Source organism: Telmatherina bonti, assembly GCF_933228915.1.
Source record: "Telmatherina bonti genome assembly, chromosome: 2".
Lineage (NCBI taxonomy): Eukaryota > Metazoa > Chordata > Actinopteri > Atheriniformes > Telmatherinidae > Telmatherina > Telmatherina bonti.
Window position 1 is genome coordinate 16933009 of NC_136620.1, and position 21432 is coordinate 16954440.

The window sequence follows — 21432 nt, forward strand, 5'->3', positions numbered from 1 at the left end:
TTTCCTGCCTCCATGTAAACAGAAAAGGAAAACACCACAAATGCGTGTGTTTAGTTCATAGTTAATTCAGTTAGTTTTATTCCCTGATCCTTCCATTTGGTCAGAGTATCTTCTTCTTTGTCTTCGCCTGTAGTGACATCTCAGGGTCTAACGGAAGTCTAAATGTTCCAGGACGTTGTTTTGCTGAAGATGTGATCTCCTCACATGGCGTGGTTAGTGTAGCTGACGTAGGTGGTTTTTGTCGGTGGCACTAAAAACAGCAAAGAGAATAGCACATTGGTCCCAAAATTAAACTTTAAAATGTCTCCAGATTTATCCTAATTAAGCAACAGCATGGCTCTAAAGTTGTTGGTAACCATAACATATATATGAATATTAGAACGAAGCTGGTTGATCAGCTGATCACTGACATCTGTCTTGATTCATTGGGCAACAGGAGAGGAAGAGGCAGCTTCTGTGTTGACAAAGAGAGGAACGCAGAGCCACTAGAGCAGTGGCTGCTCTAGTTTATACAAAATGCACGAAATGTTTAAAATAAGCAACGTGGGAAATATGCAGACACTCTGGGTTAACTCTGAGGTTGAATCAGCTCTGAGTATCTGTACTCAGAGTTAAGAACCACACCACAAACCCATTATTAATGGAGCCCCAATGCCTGGATTCACCATGGCAACCACTAACAAAAAGCTAGTTGTTTTACCCAATGGAGGGAGAAGTTTTTACTGATGCATGAGCCAACACAAGGAGGTTTTTTTTTTATTTTTTATTTTTTTTTTATAAAATTAGATAAAACGCTGCTTCTAAGTAGAGATAAGCATCATGGGAAGAAAATAGCTGGCTATGTCTGAGTGGAAGTTTGAACCCATGTGTCTGCTGATCAAATATCTAACTTAATTAAAACTGTAACATGTATGTTGAAATATTGGTGAACAGAATAAAATCCTAATTTTAATTAGATTCAATCCCACTGGAGGAAAACATACATGCAGGAAACTGAAAGTTAAGTTTAAATTTAGTAAGGTTATTAATTGATCATGATTGGACATCTTCTATTTTTATTTCACACTGGTTGATAAGTAAAATATCCAGTGGTTATTTCTACATCTATTACTTTATATCCCAACAAATCCTTTTTCAGTACGTGTTCTCTCACCTAGTAAACTGACTTGATATGCCTGTATCACATTGTGCCCCATGTCTAACTGAGACTCCAACCATAGTAGAAAAACCTGCTCTTGTAAGCAGCCATTACTCAGATCATGTTATGACATGGTTGTTTCAACCACACTGAAGCAGAATGATCTCCTTCATTGCTGGAGGAGGAAGAGGACGGTGAGGAGAAACCGTCTGCTGAGATATAAGGAGACTTTAGATACTGTGTGATGGGAGATTTCTGCCATCACATTTATGTAATTATGACTTTAGATGTGTGAGGTCCTTAATGATGACTCTGGATACCGTTGTCAAATGTTCTGTGTTGTCAAAGAAAAATCCTGTTTACAAAAGGAGTTTTTCCAAATAAAATGTCTTTTTTTTTCATGATGAACCTGCCAGCAAGGAGGTTTACTTTACAAAGTCAGTTACCATGGTAACAGACTCTGGGTAAGATTTACCTCACTTTTTTGAAATGGAAAACTCTGAGTTTTCCCCCCAACTCATGGTTAACATACTCAGTTTTAACAATCACGTGCTTTCTGGAACACCAAAGCCCACACTTTTTTTTTTTTTTTAAAGTGTGGGTATAGGTGTTTAAACACCTTTATTCTCCACAAAGCAACACCCATGGTTTGTCCAATAAATATTGATATTCTTTTTATTATCAAGTCCTTCCATAGAGGCAGCGAGCTCTTCTTGTTCCACCTTGCCTCTGGACACCTAAATGTCCCACCATCACAACCGAAGATGTGTTGGGCATGTCAAGGCACTATTGTAGCCTACTATGCTAGTAACCATAGTAAGTGGGACTACCTCAAGAGAATAGAAGATATATGAATACTTTGACATCTCCTATCTACATGGACTTTGTAGCAACTATTACTTCAGTATTACAACATTAGCAAATGGCAGCTTCTATCACAGTTAGACATTGAGGAGATACAATACGTTAATGCTATGAAAAGGGGGACTCAGGACAATAGGTTACATTAAGTCCCCCTTAGAGATTAGGTAGAATCAGATGGGATGAACGAAAGAATAAATGACCTGTAAGACAGCATCATTACTAAGATGAGAGCCTGTCACTAAAATATGAAGTCTGTCCTGCATTTATTAATGGAAAAAAAAGGAAATGTGTCTCTCGGCAGCACAAATATTCATATTATAATAAAAGCTAATGTGTCAACCAGGCGAATCCTTCTGCCCTATTCTGCTCATTACACACTGCACAGGATAAAAGGAACATCAACTTTGAATAAGACAGAGGAAGTGCAAGTGATGTGCACGCTGCTTATTAGATAAAACAGATCAGTCAGCACAACTCTGATGTGTAAACATCCAGACGACTCCCTCTTTTCTCCTGATGGACTCCGGAGCAGCTTTGAAGTGAATTACTAAGCTGTAAACAGCCTGGCTTCATCCGATGTATTCTAATGTGACGTGTGAATAAACTTAAAGTAAACCTGCCATCAAATCCTCATTACTGATGATAGCTTGGCTCTCAAAGTCCCTTTCTTTAGTGAAGAAGTTATGTTTGTTAGTAAAGGTGTTATGGTTTGATTGTAAATGCTCAATTCACTTCAAAAGTGTATGACATGTGTATGACATGTTTGAAGAGAGTGAGTCAGGATGGATGTGAAGTTAAAGCTGTTGGCTGAGTCTTTTGTGTGTGTGTGTGTGTGTGTGTGTGTGTGTGTGTGTGTGTGTGTGTGTGTGCGTGTTGTTATTTTCCTGTTGAGGAATAATCAAGAATAATTTGTGTATTGTTATTTTCTTGCTCATAAATAATCAATAATGATTTAACTTTAAATTCACTGCAGCTATGAGGTATGATTATGATTGAGAGCAGTGGTTCTGCCTGGTGGTCATGATGTATGAACTCTGGAGGCCAAATATAGGTAACACTTCATTTTTTCAAGTCCAGATGCTCGAGGCAAACCTGCTGTTGACATGCACATCAAACCAAGCTAACAGCCATCTACCTTGATTTTCAAGGACCGATAGAAGTCTAGCTATTGTTTTGATGCCTGATGCCGCAGGGTAGCTTCAGAGACCTCATAAAGTCAATGCCTTAGCAATGTGAGCTGTGATCAGAACATCGAATCAAGCGCTGAGCCATCTGATATCAGCATCGGCAGCAGGATGCAGCAAACTACAGGTCTCAGACACAAATATTTTGTCTATTGCTGCAAGTAAAAGTCATGTCTCCAAACAAAGGACTTTGTCAAATGCATGTCTTCTTTTGATTTGTATGGCCCTAAAGTGCACCTCACAATAGATAAGTCTGGGAAAAAACTCACACACAGGTCAGTAATGGCTGAATGTTTCACATTGGAAATATTAGCTGGCACAAATAGTAAGGCATGTTGTCAGCTGTCAAAAGCCAGAAAATGTGGTTTCAGAGCTGCTCACCGCTAGCTTCTACTCCCTCACACAGCTCCGTCTTCACTTCCCCGTTGGGCCGCTCGGCTGCCAGCTGCGACAGCTTGGTGGTCATAGTGGCTGCTGTGACGATGGCTTTGAAGCTGCGTTTCCGTTTGGGGACGTTCTGCTCAGGGTGGAAGATTATTATGTAGACCTTTGGCATGTAGAGCATGCCCAAAGAGACAGAGGCGCTGAGACTGAGGGAAACCGTCAGTGTGGCCGTCTGGATGTACATCTGTGGAGAACACAGGAGTTGAGACACTGGTCAGTGATGGCGGCTGACACGATTTAATCAGCAGAACACTGACTGTGAGAAAGCTGTCAGTATCTTTTTTGACTCTAAAAATCATTTTGATTTACCCTTCTTGTTATTTTTATTTATTTTAACAACAATCAATGAGTTCATAATAAAAATAAAGGGTGAACAAAAAGAGAAAAAAAACCATTTGTTGTAAGTAAAGTATTCAGTCATCAGATTTCTAAAACTTGGATCATTTCAATTTTCTTCACCTTAAAATATTTGAATTTTGAACAACTGGGAAAAACACTGGATTTACTCAAATGTGTTTTTCATATTTCTTTCACATTTCATGTTTGCTTGTTTGCACTTATTTATGATTTACAGGTGCGCAATAATGATTAGACCAACCTTGTTTCCCAACATTTCAAGTTAATTTTTCATTTGTCTGGAAAACAAAGACAGTCTAATAATTTTATTTGTGACTAAATATCTATGACACACGCACAGTATCAAAATGTCCAACAAGATTTTCGCAGATAACACAAATATTTTATTTTGCAGGGAGAATTTGCAGCAGATTTTGCCAATGGTTATGACAGAAATAAACAAACTGTGATTTGACACGAGTAAATGATTAAATTTCAGCAAAACAAGGATTATACTGTTTGGAAAGAACAACACAGAAGCACTTGTGGAGCACATGAGCGGGCTTCAGGAGGATGCAGTGGAACCGGATCACCTTGGATGCCGAGGCCACCCTTTCAACCCTGTAAGGTTTAATGAAACCTTGTTTCTGCATTAGTTCTGTCTCCTCCTCATCAACCTGCTTTTGTGTCCTCACCACTGCACATTGTGACATAAGCTGCTTCCAGGGATATTAGGATTCATGTGGTGCAGTATAAACACCAACCACATTCTGATGTGGACAAGTCTGCTCCAACTGAAAGCAGGGGGTCTCGGTTTACTTGCAAACAGACTTTGCAGTTACCAAAAAAAAGAAATAAACCTGTCCAGTAGTCTTTGCTTCAGGTTAAACGCCAGCAGAAAAAAAATAATCCTATTGGGGGAAGTATGCCATATGACTGTTCCATATTGCATTCCACTACGTTACCAAATGTTTCAAAACGCCATGGTTGTTCCACCTCGCTTTATTTAATTTAAGTGAAACATGACTGAATGTGCAGCGATCTTTTATCTTGGGTTTATCTTGGGTTGGAAAAATGAAAAATGTTTACAACATTTTCACAGAATGAAAATGCTTCAATTACATTTTATTGGCCACCAGATGTTACTGTGATGATATTTTCTGAACCTACTAAAAGATTGATTTTGTTTTTCTGGAACAATCGTTCCAAACGGCCCTGCAATGGACTGGTTGCCTGTCCAGGATGTCCCCTGCCTCTCGCCCGAAGGCTGCAGGGATAGGCTCCAGCTCCCCCAAGACCCTTGATTGGATTAAGCAGTTCAGATAATGAATGAATGAATGAATTGTTCCAAACGATTTGATCTCCTATAAGTTCCATTTCTGCCATAACTAGTTTTCTTCTTTGGGTTTACATGGAAATAATAATTCTGAATTGAAGTTTACATGGAAACATATTTATTTTGTTCTTAATTCTGCTTTAAATCGGGGGGTTAAGAAGGATTCTGACTGGATAGAAGGCAGAGGATGACGTACTTACGGTTACTGGAATTAAACAAACTCCATATGGTGCTTCTTGTCTTTTCGTCTACTACATGGAAGACCACATAATAGGAACCCTTTTTGCTTTGATTTTGATCATAATTTGGAATCACCAGCTCAACACGAGCATACTACTTCACTTTTTGCAGCAGGTGAGGTGGAGAAGGAAGATAAAGTACCGGAGAAGGGAAGCAGGACGGGACAAGGTAATGAGCATGTGCAGAACGACTGGAGTTAACTTGAAGCAGAATAAACATTTCCATGAAAGAAGAATTTTTTTTCTTTAATTTTATGTAATAGGGACACGTATGTTTCATGACTCATGACACAGATTACAACATTTTCGCCAAGGCTAATAGGTTTGGCTTTAATATTGGAATAAACCAGCTATTTACTTCAGAATTAAGTTTAATTCAAAATGAGGAATTTGTGGTAATTTTTCATTTCTTTAAAGTGGATTAACTTTCATTCGGAATTAAAGAGTAATTAAAACTCTTTTGTCAATGTAGTCCGGTAGAATCGTACATTCTGAGTCATTCAGACGGCAACTTATCGGTGTTTAGTACAAACAGAATTAATAAACGACTGGATCTGGGAGCTTGTTATTACAAGATAATATGTTCAAATATGCTTAAAAAAAAGAGACAAGAGGAAAACAAAACCTGTCTCTGATGCAAGACCATTTCAAATACAGATGTCAGGACATGGGTCTCTCTACCAGGGAGGTAAATAAAACTAGCAGCAGGTGGAGAATTATTCATTCATTTAAGCTTTTAATTCACTTGTCTCCTTGTCTGACCTTGTTAACTGCAAAATATAAATCCAATTTTTCAATAGAGGACTAACTGCTGGAGCTCCATCACGTTCACAGCCGGCCAATCATTGACTGATGATAATCTCTGTCTTTAAATTGGATCAGCAACAGGGCGGAGAAAGTCATTTCAGGTTGATAGATGACCGTGAAGGCATTGTGGGGCTCCGTGCCGTGTTTATGAGCCAGTGAGAAGGTATTGATTCTGTGTTCTATCTTTGTCTGCTCTGTTGTCACTGACAATGGCAAACATTCACTTAAATGTGATTTATGTCACATTGCAATTCATTTCCGCTTTTAAAGACATTATCAAGTTTCATTTCTCAGTCAGTTTATCAGAAACAGCTGTTCAAAAAATTCCTGGATCCAAACGGTGATCCAGATCATCACCAACATTAAATCAGTTCTTCCTTTTCACATTTCCAACAACTCCTGAAAATTTTATGAAAATCCGGCCATAACTTTTTTGAGTTATCTTGAACACAAACAAACAGACAAACAAACAGAAGATTCTTAACGCGATCCCTTTGTTTACCCATAATGCAATGCTATGCCAAATGCAGGAAGGGACTGTTTTTGCAGTTCTTTTCCTGAATTTGGTCCGCTTGAAACCGACTGAGACCTGCGTTTGTAGGCGGACCGAATCCGCTTCTCCAACCTGAATCAGAATTTGTTTGGCGCATTCAACCTTTTTCCAAAGAAAGTGGACTTTCTGAGCAAAGGGACTCCGATTCAAATCAAAAAGGCTGATGTGACTGTGCCTAAAACTTGTAGGGCAGAAAGCCCTGAGGACCAGGATGGAGAGAATGTGCCACTGACAAATCTGCAACAACTGTGTGTGTGTGGAATGTTTCCAAAATATTCTTAAATCTATGCCACCAAGAATTAAGACAGTAGGGAAAAAAAAAAAGTTGGTTCATCCCAGTACCTTCAAGGTGGTCCTGATTATGTCCAGGTGTTAAATCCTCTCTTGCGGACTAAAACAGTGTGGCTGATCGACTGACGTATTATGCAGCTTACTCACACCTATGTTTTTGTAGGACTTGCAAAACAAAAACTGACTGATATCATTGGCCATCTGAGAAGGTCCACATAGATTTTATCTACAAAGTTAAACAGGCTTGAGACCTAACATATCATAAATGAGCCCAACAGTAAATGACCAAATGCATTAGAAGTCTGTTCATTAAGGGAACGGGAGACTTATTGCGCTCGTTTCCAAATCTCTCTTCCGTCGCCTTACCACCTAGCACTATTCCTTAAGACCATGACCAATCCATCACTTCAGTGCAAAAGCAATATTTTTACTTTATTTAAAGTAACAAATCGTAAAAGAACAAGTGAGGGCTGAGTTGTAAAATTGATGGAAAAATAAGGTGGGGGTGGGGACTACAAGTCAGATGCTTAGGTCAAAGACCATGGAGACATCATGCAGCCTGATTATAACTGTGGATTTCCATCAACAAAGCTGATATGATATTGAACTTCGAACAAACAACGTTGTGGGCAAAATGAAATGAGCATCTGCATGCTCTCTGTGGTGACAGGAAGCGACAGGAAGCACTGAAATACTGTTTGAATTATCTCTCTGAGGCTGATTAAACTCGTTTTTGGTGAAGTCAACTGTTGACTGCAGCAGGAAATAACATTGTTTCAGTTCATTTATAATGAAGAAAGAATAGATTTCTCTCAGTAAACCAAATGCTCACAGTCACGTACAATCCACAGCTCAACCAGGCCTCACAAACTTGTTTCCTCCACTCACCATGTCAGCACCTGTCATAATCCACTTGTTGTCATGCTTGCAGCACGCAACACCTTCTGCTGCAAGCAAGTGCTTGGAAACTACTCAGGTTGCCATGGCAACTATCACAAATAAGTCAAGGCATGGGTTAATGGCCCCCCGACTGAGTGTCAAACTGACAGCAGGAAATCCTCGGTGGGGATCTGTTGAGCCACCAGGATGGAAAGGGAATGGGGTGGGGAATGCTAACAGATGGTAAGTGCTCTCCTCAAGAGCCCAAAACAGTGACAGGAGTGATTCAGTGATTCTAGCAACGTATCAAGGGACCATTATGAAAATGTATGACAGACACCGAAGCTATGAAGCTATTTGTGATGCTGAGAGGAAACAAAAGCAATGAAGTGATTTATGTGACTTTTTTGTAGCAGAACTGCTATTACAGAGTCAATGAATAGAACAGTCTGGAGGTCGCAGAGGATGAAGGAGATATACATGGACCTCTGTGTGTATATTTCTATGTATAATATGTATATATATATATATATATATATATATATATATATATATATATATATATATATATATATATATATATATATATATATATATATATATATGTATATATATATATATATATATATATATATATATATACATAATATGTATATTATGTATATATGTATATTATATATATATATATATATATATATATATATATATATATATATATATATATATATATATATATACATATACATACGTATATATACATACATGTATATCTATATGTATATATATATGTATATATATATATATACATATAAACAGAAGTATATGTAGTCTGAGATGCAGTCTGTGGTGGCATTAATGTCCTTGCTATGAGGGTCAGAGCGCCGTCCACACAGGGGTGTTGAAGCAGTCCCTAGGAGCCTCCTTGTTCTCCACTGTACGATGGACTACTGCACTGTACAAAGGCTTCTACACAGGCTAGAGATGTATAATATGGTGATTGGCTTATCCCTACTGTAAACAATGCACTCAGGGGACCCCATGGACATCATTAAAATGGATGTTTTAGTTCACAGGTGTCAAACTCCAGTCTCGAGGGCCAGTATTTTGCAAGTTTTTGTTGTCGCCATGCTCCATTACAACTACCTGAAGTGAATGAACAGGTTGCCAAGAAGCTTTTGGACCCATTTGATATGAATCAGGTGTGTAGGTGCATGGAAACAACTACATAAACCTGCTGAACACCTGCCCTCGAGGACTGGAGTTTGACTACCTTGATTTAATTAAAAGACACCTGGCTAATCAGCAGATTTGTGTACAAATAAGCAGGCTTGTACACAAAGTATTTATAGAAACGGTAGGCTATAAAATAGATGAAATATTGAAGGAAATAGGTGTCATAAATCATCCCAAGCTCTACATGCATCAGCATACTCAGACTGAAAATATCCCAGACGGTTTTAATGGAGTGGACCACCTTCAAAACATGGTGGTACTTTTTTACTTTATATATTTAGTTTACAGAACTGCAGCACTGAGTCACTGGTAATACACTGTTACTCATCACATCCCTGGCATCACTGACAGAATATATATCTTAGGTACAAAGTTCTGTGTTTGGATGAACCCCACAGGGCTTTAGATGTTTCAGAAAGTCCAGTTTTTTCTTTGGTTAAACAATATATTTTATTGCATTGCTTAGCATAAAATCTGGAAACCATGTCTTGAGTGACGGTATAGTTGTTTTTATCACTCCTGTATTATTTTAGGATACCAGTCAGATTTTGAACCAGAAATCGCTGAGTTATTGCATCTGGGGATATAAAAGGTTCATGTCAGTTAGAGGTGGAAGGTCTTTTTATGTGACTTTCATTATGCTGAACGTGTGGTGGTTGTAGACACTGATAATACCACTAATAATAACACTACTGGCATATTAATGTGATAAAGTAGCTCATAAATTGAGGTCAGAGGAGCTGGATTTTCCCAGAGGAACTGCTGTGGGTGGAAACTGCATTTTAATCTTCACTTGGATCCTCCAGCTGAATTTCAAAGCCAGCTTGGTTATGCATGGAGGCGGTGGGGCTCTGTTCCAGAGACCCGAAACACACTCAGTCTACCTGTGAATGCGAATGCCTCCTGTGGTTTTACCACTTCTGAGCTGAGGGTTCAGCTCCTCTGATGTTCCTATTGGTCATTCTCAAGCATCTCCCTGTAGCTGGCTCACAGCCAGCACACAGCCGGGTGCTGCTGCTACTGTAAATGTCAGTGAGTGAACATCCCACTTCATATTCATAAGCTGACCTAAAAGATTAGCGGATCAGCTCACATCCTCCAAGTTTGAAATTAGGAGCCTCATATCCTCAGCTCCAATTCAAATGAGCTTTTAATAGATTTAAGGTTTCCACAGGTCCAGTTATTAGTGTTTGCAATTTTTAATGAGATGAGATGAATGAATGAAATGAGAGATGATTTAATGATCCCAGAGGGACATTGCGATGTTGTTGCTTTATTATTTTTTATTTGTTTTTTGTTTTTAAATATTTACAATAATTAACTAGCAGAAGTGTTTTTTTGCTAGAACACACTCCATGCACCTTTCCATTACACCTTGAATTGTGAAAAAACTATATATTGCAAATGGAAACACCTCATTTTGAAAAAAGTCTCAAATTTTGCTAAAAAGTTTGTACGCTCTAATGAGTTGGTTTTTCCAGCCTTTTTGATATAGAAAGTATGTTGCAAAAATGCAAATACGTTTTTTGCATTTGCGTGTCCCTGGGTTTGACATGGGGGGTCATGTGACCAGTTTATTTCCGGTAAGGATGGCGCCGGTACACATCCCTACTTAAGTCTCCGTCTTCTCTGTCTCATTGTGGTCTCGCTGCTCAGACCGCAGTCTTCATTGCATACATACCAGCCTGCACACACAACGGGTCCTAGTCTTCCCTCCGTGTAGATGATCAGTGAGACTTTGAACTGTTGTTCCTGCTTCATCTTGCTGTTCCAGCAACGTTTTCTGTTCTGTATAAATAAGCTGTCACTGCTCGCATCTGCATCCTCCTCTCACGTGCTCTCTGACGTGACAGACGAAAACCATATAGAATGATAAACTTGAAATAATTTGAAATATGACAAGTTGTGAAGGCATTTATTTGCCACTGAGCATTTAATCTTCCGAGCCACTTCAGTTTTAAAGTAAACACATTTAATGCACTTTCTGTGGATATTTTACCTGCACAGCAAATATGTGAAACTTCCTTTTTTTAAATTCCTGTTTACATTTTCAGGAAGATAATGTTATTAATAAGCCAAGCCAAAATTACACCCACATATGACACTGCAATGTTTCTGCTCATCCAAAGCCTTAATCATATCCATTTCCCCCTGAAGTGATATTATTACTCAGAATTCTTAAAGTATGCTTTGATTTTGCCAGCAGGCCTTGTATTCTCTACAGGTCCTACTGGAGGTCATAACTTTTTCATAAAGCAGCAGTTACTTTCAAGATTACCTGATTTTGTGCAAGACTTCCAGAAAATGTTCTTTACAAAGGCTGTATGTGATTCATAGTAATGTATCAATAACATGACAATATCAAAATATGACTATATATGTAATGTTAGTTTCAGTCAACAACTATAGAGCCTGTCTGATGAGGACGATAGAGAATATTTTTGTCAGTGGACACATGCAGGGCAGTAAACTGTCCTTTAGAAATACTGAGGTCCATCACCTGTTATCGCCCACACGTCTCAAGAGACCATAATAAAGTCCAAGATTTATTTAAAAGGAAATTTAAACTTATGTTTTACACCACTTCTTTTCACTCGTGTAATCTCGTCCCTGTCTTCCCATCTCTTCTGTCCTCTTTTTTGTGTTCTTTTCTTCCGTCTGTACTTCCTGTCTCCTCACTTGTCCCACCTGCCAAAGTGTGTCGAAGACATTTCTAGTCAAGTTATCCACATCTTAACTTAATGTGTCATGGAATTTTGGAATATACCCCCTGAAATATTCTCTAAGACTATTTAAATATAAAGAAAACATGACTTATTCAGTAATACACACATTTACCATCCACCCATCCATCCAAATACATTGAACTAATGGGATCTATCTAATATATTTAATATTTTCCAGTCTTTTTGTCTCTTAAAGCTGGTTGCTAATTACCTCTGCTTAAGGAGAAGGCTATGCTTTCTGCAGCGTTTGTCTGTCTGTCTGCCTCGCTGTGTTAGCAACATAACAAAAAAAACACATTTTGATGAAATTTTCAGGAAATGCCAGAAATGGAGTAATGAACAAGTGATTGCATTTTGGGACTGATATGGATTACAGTCATGTTCCAGGAATTTTTCAAAGCATTGTTAAAAATATTGGAAAATAAGGAAATAGGGATAATTTTGCCACTACAGCTTATTCTACCCGCAGGAGTATTTCCAAAGCTTGTGCCTATTGTGAAGAAGGTTCTTGCCATTACACGTCCTGTGCAGCGGGTGAGATATTTTTCTGCTGCTGGTTCTGTGATTCAGGTTGGGAGAACACAGCTGAAGCTGTGGATGGTGGATGATATCTAGTTTATGCAGCATTCTCCCAATGAAATAAATAACGCTCCCAAGAAGCAAATGAACAAATTAGACCAGAGGGAGTCTAGGTGGTCTGGTAGTTTACTGTGATATTATGCAAGTTAAAAAAAGATCAAATTCTGCTTAACATAAACCTTCAAATATTTTTACTGTAATGCTTTTAATGTTTCATGTAAAGCACTTTGAATTGTCTTGTACATGAAAAGTGCTATACAAATAAACTAGCCTCGTCTTTTCCTTATTTTACCATAAATGAAAATGATGACAAAATAACAATATTCATATGAAAAATAAGAATGAATACAGAAAAGTTATGTAATGAAGGGATAGGGGTGCAGTTATTTAATGTGTTAACATGCGGGTCGGGTCGAGTCCAGATTTCAATAGGAGTTGTTAACGGATTGGGTTCAGTTATTGTCACGGATTCACAAAAAATTTGACCTGTTCACGACTCTGGTCTTGGGATTCCTAATTTTACTGTGGTGTGCAGAATATAAGCTTTCCAAACACATGCTGTTGGTTTTGTTTTTTTTTTTTCCTATCAAACAATAACCTGCATCACTTTGTTCTCGCTTCTTGATGCTTTACAGCTAGGTAGTCACGTTTGCTAAATGGATAGTCTGTTTGCAAGTGAACCAAGACCCTCAAATTCAAAGTGGACCAGAGTTTGCTTCTTTGGTGTGATTGGTGTTTATACTGCATGAAACGATCCTTGGAACTGGACCACAATCCATTAAAAAGTGGACCAAACAGGAGCAGTGTGAATGTGGCCGAATAGAGGCAAAACATACAATGTGAGTACACACAAAAATCATTAGCCTCTAATAATCAGATACATCAAGCTAACGTAGGGGGTACCAGCTGATTGATGATGGGACTGAAGATGGGACTGAAGAGCCTCTGCTGGAAATGTTTAAATTACAAGGAAGAACAATGCTGGGTAAACAACCTTACTAGCCTTATCAGGCATAAACTCATCAGCGTTGTTTGGGACTCAATCTTCAGACACTGTCATCATTGTAACAATGAAAGAAAGTTCTGCAATCATCAAAAACTGTGGAGTTCTTTAGCAAATGTGTATTATGTCAGGATATAGTTTCCGTCATTCAAGCCAAAACTGTTTTGCTCAACGTATGAAGTGTTCTGAAACCTTCAGAGGAAAGTCAAGGTTGCATTGTCTCCAGGGCCGCCTTTACCTATTGTTGGGTCCCTGGGCTGAGAAGTTCTCCGAGCATAGGATTTGCATTAAGAACTGTTTTATTATGAATAGTTTTATGAACCTCTTGCTTAGCCTTTCTGATCATATTTAATATGTCTTCATATGGGGGAGGCATTGTAGACATCCTCTAGTGATTTAATATCAATTTCTAGCTTTGATCCTTTTGCCTTCTTTCTTTTTTAGAGAATAGATTATTTTGCCTCACATTACTGTTTATTTCTGCTTCCCACACAAGACTTGCTGATGTTCCAGCAATGACCATATATATATATATATATATATATATATATATATATATATATATATATATATATATATATATATATATATATATATACATATATATATATATATATATATATATATATATATATATATATATATATATATATATATATATATATATATATGTATATATATATCCCAGTGAGTTTAAAGAAACTCATGAAGGCAATATCTTTAAGCAGAGATGTATTAAATCTTCAATTGTTAGATGGTGGTGTGACTTTTTTATTCACCAAAGTAAAAAAAAAACAACCAAAAAACTGGTGCGTAACCCCTTACAGTTTTAGTTAGTCTGATTATTGCTTATCAAAGATTTGCTAACTAAAAATTGATTGTGGAATATGAGTAGTGTTTTGATGAGAGGAAGGTGTATTCTCTGAGAGCAGGGTTGTGGGAGCACCATGCAACAAAAAGACCAAAGTCCTTTTTATATTGTTTGATTATATTAATAGCCCGTCAATTCCTAAAAACATTCTGTGTTGTTGAGCCTGTCAACTACAGAGTCCAGTACCAGACTGATGTCCCCTCACATGGTCACCGCTTTGTCTTGGTCACCGTAATCATTTTGACCTGGGCTGTGCGATAAAATGATGATAAAATGTCATTGTGATAAAAAGTGAGTTAATAACTATAAGCTATTTCAGTTTATATGCTTTCATGCAGCAAAAGGTGACGCCTGTCAGTCAGTATGACAGGTGATACACAGTGTGAATGCTCATTTTTCACAGCAATGTTAATTTGTACAGTGGTGAATGTGTCGATTTGAGGAAGTTAAAACAGCACGCAGCACGCAAATTTTCGAAAAATTTAGCAAACATGAGCAGCAAAGCAGTGATGAAGGAGAACTCGTGTTATTATCAAAAACAAAAGAAACTGTGAAAACGAACACACAACATCAATAATTTGAGAGTGGTTTGGCTACTTGAAAAGTGATGATCCACAGACAGAGCCGGTGTGCAAAATGTGTCGCCGGCTGGTGCCAATTAGAACTGGAAATACAACAAACATTTTTCCTGACTGAAAAAAGTGACATACCAGTAACTACACTAAGGTCTAGATCAGTGCTTCCCTAACGGTGTGCTACGGCACACTGGTGTGCCATGAGTTAAGTGCAGGTGTGCCCTGTGATACTTTAACAACAATTCATAGCAATTATTTTTTAATGACAGAAATATTATGTTTTTTAATCTACCATATCACTGCCTAGCTAGCATTTAATTAATAATACAGAGTCAAACTACAAAAAAAAAATGGCAAAAGATAAATAAATCTTAAAGAGAACTACCTAATTGGCTGATCACGTATATGCGCAGGTGGGAATTATATGACTGTGACACATTAATCCTGAACGCAAAACTAGAGGGAAAATGGAGCACTTTCTTGTATGGAGCAAACCATCAAATATCTGTGCTGACTCAGAGACGGGTGACAACCCTCCGAAAGAAAAGAGAAAGAAGACTGTTAGCAGACACTACCATGACAGTTATCTGTCTTATGGGTTCAGTTGGACTGGCGATGTTAACGCCCCTCACCCTGAGTGCGTCCTCTGTTGGGAGAAGTTAGCTAACGCTACCATGGTTCCCAGCAAGCTGAAAAGGCACATGGAAACCAAACATCCCTCCCATGTTGGGAGAAACCTGGCCTACTTCAGAAGAGCACGGGATCTGAACCAAAGGCAGCAAGATCGTTTGTTGGATTGTGTGAAAGTGTCTGAAAAAGCTATGGAGGCTAGTTACATGCTAGCAGAGCTTATCGCAAAGCAAAAGAAACCTCATACAATAGCCGAGACACTCATTCTCCCCGCTTGCAAACTAATCACAGGTGTCATGTTAGGTCCAGGTTTAGCAAACGAGCTATCCAAAGTGCCGTTGTCTGACAATACAATAAAGGAGGAACAGACGACATGTCAGAAGACATTGAGCAACAGCTGGCAGAGAAAACTGCGGGTGTGCGGCAGATTTGCTCTCCAAACAGGCAAGTCTACTGACATTAGTGGGGCTGCCCAACTCCTGGCTAACGTCAGATATGTTGATGGGGACTCTATCAAAGAGACTTTTTTTCTTCTGCAAAGAAATGGAAAGGCATACAACGAGAGAAGAAATATTCAGGGTAACTAATGACTATTTAAAGGAGAACAATCTGACCTGGAATATGTGCGTCAGTCTTTGCACAGATGGCGCGGCATGCATGACAGGGAGAGTCAAAAGATTTATTACTTAGGTGACAGCACAGAACCCACATATTGTGACAAACCACTGCATTTTGCATCGAAAAGCATTAGTTGCCAAAACTATGCCCCCACAGTTGACAGAGGTGCTGGATCAGGCCGTGCAAATGGTGAATTACATCAAATCAAGTCCCCTAAAAATCTCGCCTTTTCTCCCAGCTGTGCGCCGAGATGGGAGCTGACCACACAAGCCTGATCCTCCACACAGAGGTGCATTGGTAGTCACGGGGGAAAGTTCTGTCTCGTCTTTATGAGCTTCGGTAAGACCTTTTGGAATCTTCCCGTGAACACGCTGTTCCACATGAGGACAAACTCGCAGATGAGAGGTGGTGCGCTAGGCTGGCTTACCTTGAAGACATATTTGGGCATCTCAACGAGCTAAACACCAAGCAGGGCAGGAATGAGAACATTTTTATCATTGACGGACAAGATTCTAGGATTTATGGGCAAACTTCACCTGTGGCACAAGACTTTGGAACAGGGCTCCATGGAGATGTTCCCGCTGGCATCAGCTGTGCCACAGGCAGCCAGGGAGTGTGCTTTATATGCCGAACACCTTCAGTGCTTAAAAAAGTGCTTTGTGCGCTATTTTCCACGTGTGGCTGACATCGAGGAGTATGACTGGATCCGAGACCCATTCAGCCAAGAATCCTCAACAGACAAGCTCACCATGAAAGAGAGAGAAGAGTGTGCAGAGCTTTGTATGGACCGCACACTAAAACTCAAATTTAGTGAGCTCCTACTGGATCAGTTTTTTCTTGGCTGCTGCATCAGAGTACCCAAACATCGCTCGACTTCTTCATCTTCCCACTACTTACCTGTGTGAGTTGGCGTTCCCTACTCTGGTTTACATGAAGAACAACAGGAGGTCACGGCTCTCTGTTGAACAAGACCTACGCCTGGCCCTGTCCTCAGTGACACCGAGGATTAAAAAAATCTGTGCTCCCCGACAGCCATACATATCTCACAGATATGTAAGCAGGCAAAATATTTACAATAGCAGAAGTTTCAATGCTGATACAAAGAACAAGAGGTGTAGTTCAGGACAATGGACAGTTCAGCCTCCCTGCATTGACAGTTCTTTCTGCTAAATATCTGCTCAGTTTTCTTTGCTGAGTTGTTAATTTTGTAACCTGTCTGGTTCAAACGTTTGTTTTTGCTGTTTTTATGACACATTTTTTATGTATAAATTTAAAAAAATATGAAGTTTCAAATTATTTTTTTGAAATATTATGTTAATAAATATTTATTGAAAAATGTAGTTTTCACATTTAATTTGGCATTAGTAAATAATGATTACAGATATTTTACATGGTACAAGTGATTATTTGTGTTCTTAAGGGGCTTTTTGACACAAAAGGTGTACCTTGAGATCTTTACTTGTCACCTGTTGTGCCTTGAGCACATCAAATTTGGGAACCACTGGCCTAGATCTACAAAGATCACTATTTGGGTGTTGTACTTTGCGTATACAATCTAGAATTTTGCATGTGGAGCCTAAACACGCTTTGCGAGTGATTTACAAAGAGTGATTGCTAAAATGAGCGGCAGGTGTACATATGTTTGAGACTGCCTTTGTAAGTAAGGGTTTTGTGCATGACATGGTTTTCATGGCAAGTTTGGAGAGATAGCATGGCCTATAGCAAAGAAATCTGACTGATACATAAGTAAGCACTGTATGGGAGCGAAATTATGATTATAAATGCTAATATGGTACGTAAAATAATGTCAACAGGTTTGCAGTAAAAACATACGGAATGAGGAGATTAGAAGGTAAAACAAAACAAATATCCCTCTAAGAAATCCAGTGACTGAAAAAAACAAAACAAACACACACACACACACAAAAAACTAAACTAAATAAACTTGTTTGGTCTCAGGTAATGACCGCTGAGTGCATGGAAACTTAATAACCATGATCATCTGGCGACGAGATACATTTAGGACTTGGACAACACATTTGAAAAACGGAATTGGGATCCCAGCTGTGATATGCAAGGTATGTGTGACAGAGCTGTTCTTAGAACATCTACTGTTGTTTTAGCCACATGAATCTGTTGTAATAAAACTACTTGTAGATAATTCAGTTGATAAAAGAATTTTAACCTCTTTTCCCTGTAATCAGCCCCATGTACATTCCCAATCCCTTATGGGCTCATGCTCAGGTTTGGTAGAAGTGTGTGGAAATGCACATGTTTTTTCAATGTGTGCATACAAGTATTTTGTACTATAGTGTGTTAAATGTCTGTCTATTGTGATGTGGGTGTTAGTAGTGATATCAGTATTCCCATTTAACACATGTAGATTAGTAAACTAAATAGATATTTATCACCAAAAGTGAGAGAATAGAATTAATTTACACTCGTGTGTTTGAGTTTACTGGAGCCATGGAGTAGCAGATTGTTCCCTAAAGAGCGTCCTGTTCACAAAAACCAGTCCACAGAGATGACTGCACATTGGCTGCCCTCCATTTACCTCCTCCTCAGAACTTGCTCCTAGGAAAACTGGTTGTTGATGCAAAAGTCAGTGTCTTTCAGCTCTTTACTGCAGCACTTCTGCTCTGTGTGTTTGAAGCGCACAAATTTCACCATATCGAGTTGGGATTTTGTAGTTGTCTGGTCTCCTCCCATGTGGGTTTTAATAAAGACAAATATGGACTACAGGAGGTACTGAATGCCGCCATTTATAAATTTGAAATCTCAGGTCTTCTGCTACTTATGAATTAGCTTTTTGGAAAAATAAGATTGCTTTGTTATTTCCTTGGAAAATGAGTGTCGTTGAGAGCTGGAATGCACAAGTAATTGTGTAAGATAATTTAAAGATTGGCTGATAAAATACCTTAATCTGTAACTGTGGACGACTGATTAAAGTTGTCAATCAAGATGCTAATTCTGCTGTCAGCAGAGGCAGTTGCAAGTATGACAAAGATTCTCAATCCTGGTCCTCGAGGGTTGCTGTCCTGCAGGCTTTCCAAGTGTCCCCACTGCAACACACCTGATTTAAATCAATGTGTATTTAGTAGACATGTGCAGAGCTTGTCTGTCTGACTCAGGTGTGTCACAGTGGGGACACTTGGAAACCTTACAGGATACCAGCCCTCGAGGGAAAGGATTGAGTATCCCTGAACTAGGAGGTTGTCATTGCGAAAATGTCGATGTCCCAAGATGGTGTAACAGACAAAGCGACTGCCAAATTTGTCCATTGCTGAAGCTGCACACAATCTGCCCAAAATTAAACACAATAAACCAAAGCAAACAAGGCAGAAACACAATTAGGCCAATTTTAGATGTGTTGCAATAGAAAGGAGTTTGTCTTGAACATTATCATCTGAAGGATTTCAACATGATGTCAGCTGTTTCATAAAACCATATTCCAAGTGTTACAGCACATGGGTCTATCATCTTCCATTGTTTTATCAACTCATTTGAACAGCTCAACATTACATAAAAAATGACAAGACATTATTCATCATGAAGTTGTACTCACCCGCTCTGCTGACTGTGCTGTGCCAAAGAATATGGGAATGAAGGCGAGCCAGATGATGCAGGTGGTGTACATAGTAAATCCAATAGGTTTCGCCTCGTTGAATGTCTCTGGCACACTGCGCGTCTTTATGGCATAAACAGTGCATGTGACCATCAAGAGGATGCTGTATCCCAAAGAGCAGATGAGGGAAAGGTCGGAAATATCACACTTGAGGACACCACGGGCATTCTCAGGATGCTGTGTACGCTGCTCCCCATAGTCCACAAAGGTGTGCGGTGGGTCTGCTGCGAACCACACAAGGACGCCCAGCAGCTGAACTGAGATGAGTGAGAAGGTGATGACCAGCTGGGAGGCTGGTGAGATGAAACGGGGCGCTGTCACTGCTTTCTTTCCCTGTTCAAAGATACGGTGGATGCGGTTGGTTTTGGTTAGTAGCGCGGCGTAGCTGAAGCACATGCCAAGGCCCAGAAAGATACGTCGGAAGGAGCAGACAACAACATCAGGAGCAGCAATCATGGGGAAAGTAATGATGTAACACAAGAAGATACCCGTCAGCAGAACGTAGCTCATCTCGCGACCTGAGGCACGCACAATGGGCGTGTCATTGTAGCGGACGAAAGTGACAATGACAAATGTAGTGGCGATGATACCCAGGACAGAAATGAAAACAGGGACTAGTGCCCAGGGTGAGTCCCACTCTAGCTTGATAATGGGTATTAATTGGCAGCTGGTGCGGTTCTGGTTGGGTCGCTTTTCATAGGGGCAAAGCTCGCAAGTGAATTCACTGGCCTGGAAGTGGTATCCCTCACAGCGCTCACAATGCCAGCAGCATGGAACACCCTTCACCACCTTCTTCCGCTCACCTGTGCGGCAGGGAAGGCTGCACACAGAGGCAGGGAGGGAGGGGTCGCCGGTAATCCACTGCAATGTCTCCATCTACATGAATAAGAAAGAACCAGTCAGATGCCAAGTGTGCAACAGAACAACAAGCTTCATGGAAACATAGGTTCAGTTGTCAATGACCCAAAAGCATTGATCCAAATATAAAGTAATGCAAAACACTATTTGTAAGGTGCACTGAATAAAGAAAAGGTGGAATTATTTCCATTTGTTTGATTCTAACAATGCAAATATTAAATAGATGGAAGTGATTATGGTAAACCAGCATGTGATATCGACTCACGCCAATCTCATCAAATTGGTTGCCATTCAACTCAATGTTCACTTCCTAACTTAGTACAAAAATGTATGAAAATTTAACATTAATATGTTTTATTTCTGGGCATCTTTTAAAACACTCAAGGTCAGAAACAATCTGTATTTCGGTTGATCATTTCTCCCCTTTAATAATATCAGTTTTTTGCCCATTTAGAAATCTTTACATAGAGATATTACTTGTAAGGATTTTGCTTCTGTGGAATGAACAACTCATCTAAACGTGTGTTGTCCCCCACAAAGCACCAAAAATTTTATCCTGTTGGTATCTGTTTGTGTTTTGAGACTCTGGTGTTACCAGGTGTCTCAGGAGTTATAAATCCATCCATCCATCCAGGGTGCAACC

At 39.2% G+C, this 21432-nt stretch overlaps 1 protein-coding gene across 1 annotated transcript in view; it reads right to left on the minus strand.

The window, feature by feature from the left end:
• Nucleotides 1-200: 200 nt before the first annotated feature.
• grm8b (glutamate receptor, metabotropic 8b) overlaps nucleotides 201-21432 on the minus strand; it is a gene marked incomplete at both ends in the record, with an annotated part of 180833 nt that continues 159601 nt past the window's right edge. The window contains 3 exons of the mRNA XM_079260171.1: nucleotides 201-250; nucleotides 3568-3814; nucleotides 19872-20807. Coding sequence (XP_079116297.1) covers nucleotides 201-250; nucleotides 3568-3814; nucleotides 19872-20807 — 1233 coding nt within the window. The remainder of the gene's footprint in view (nucleotides 251-3567; nucleotides 3815-19871; nucleotides 20808-21432) is intronic.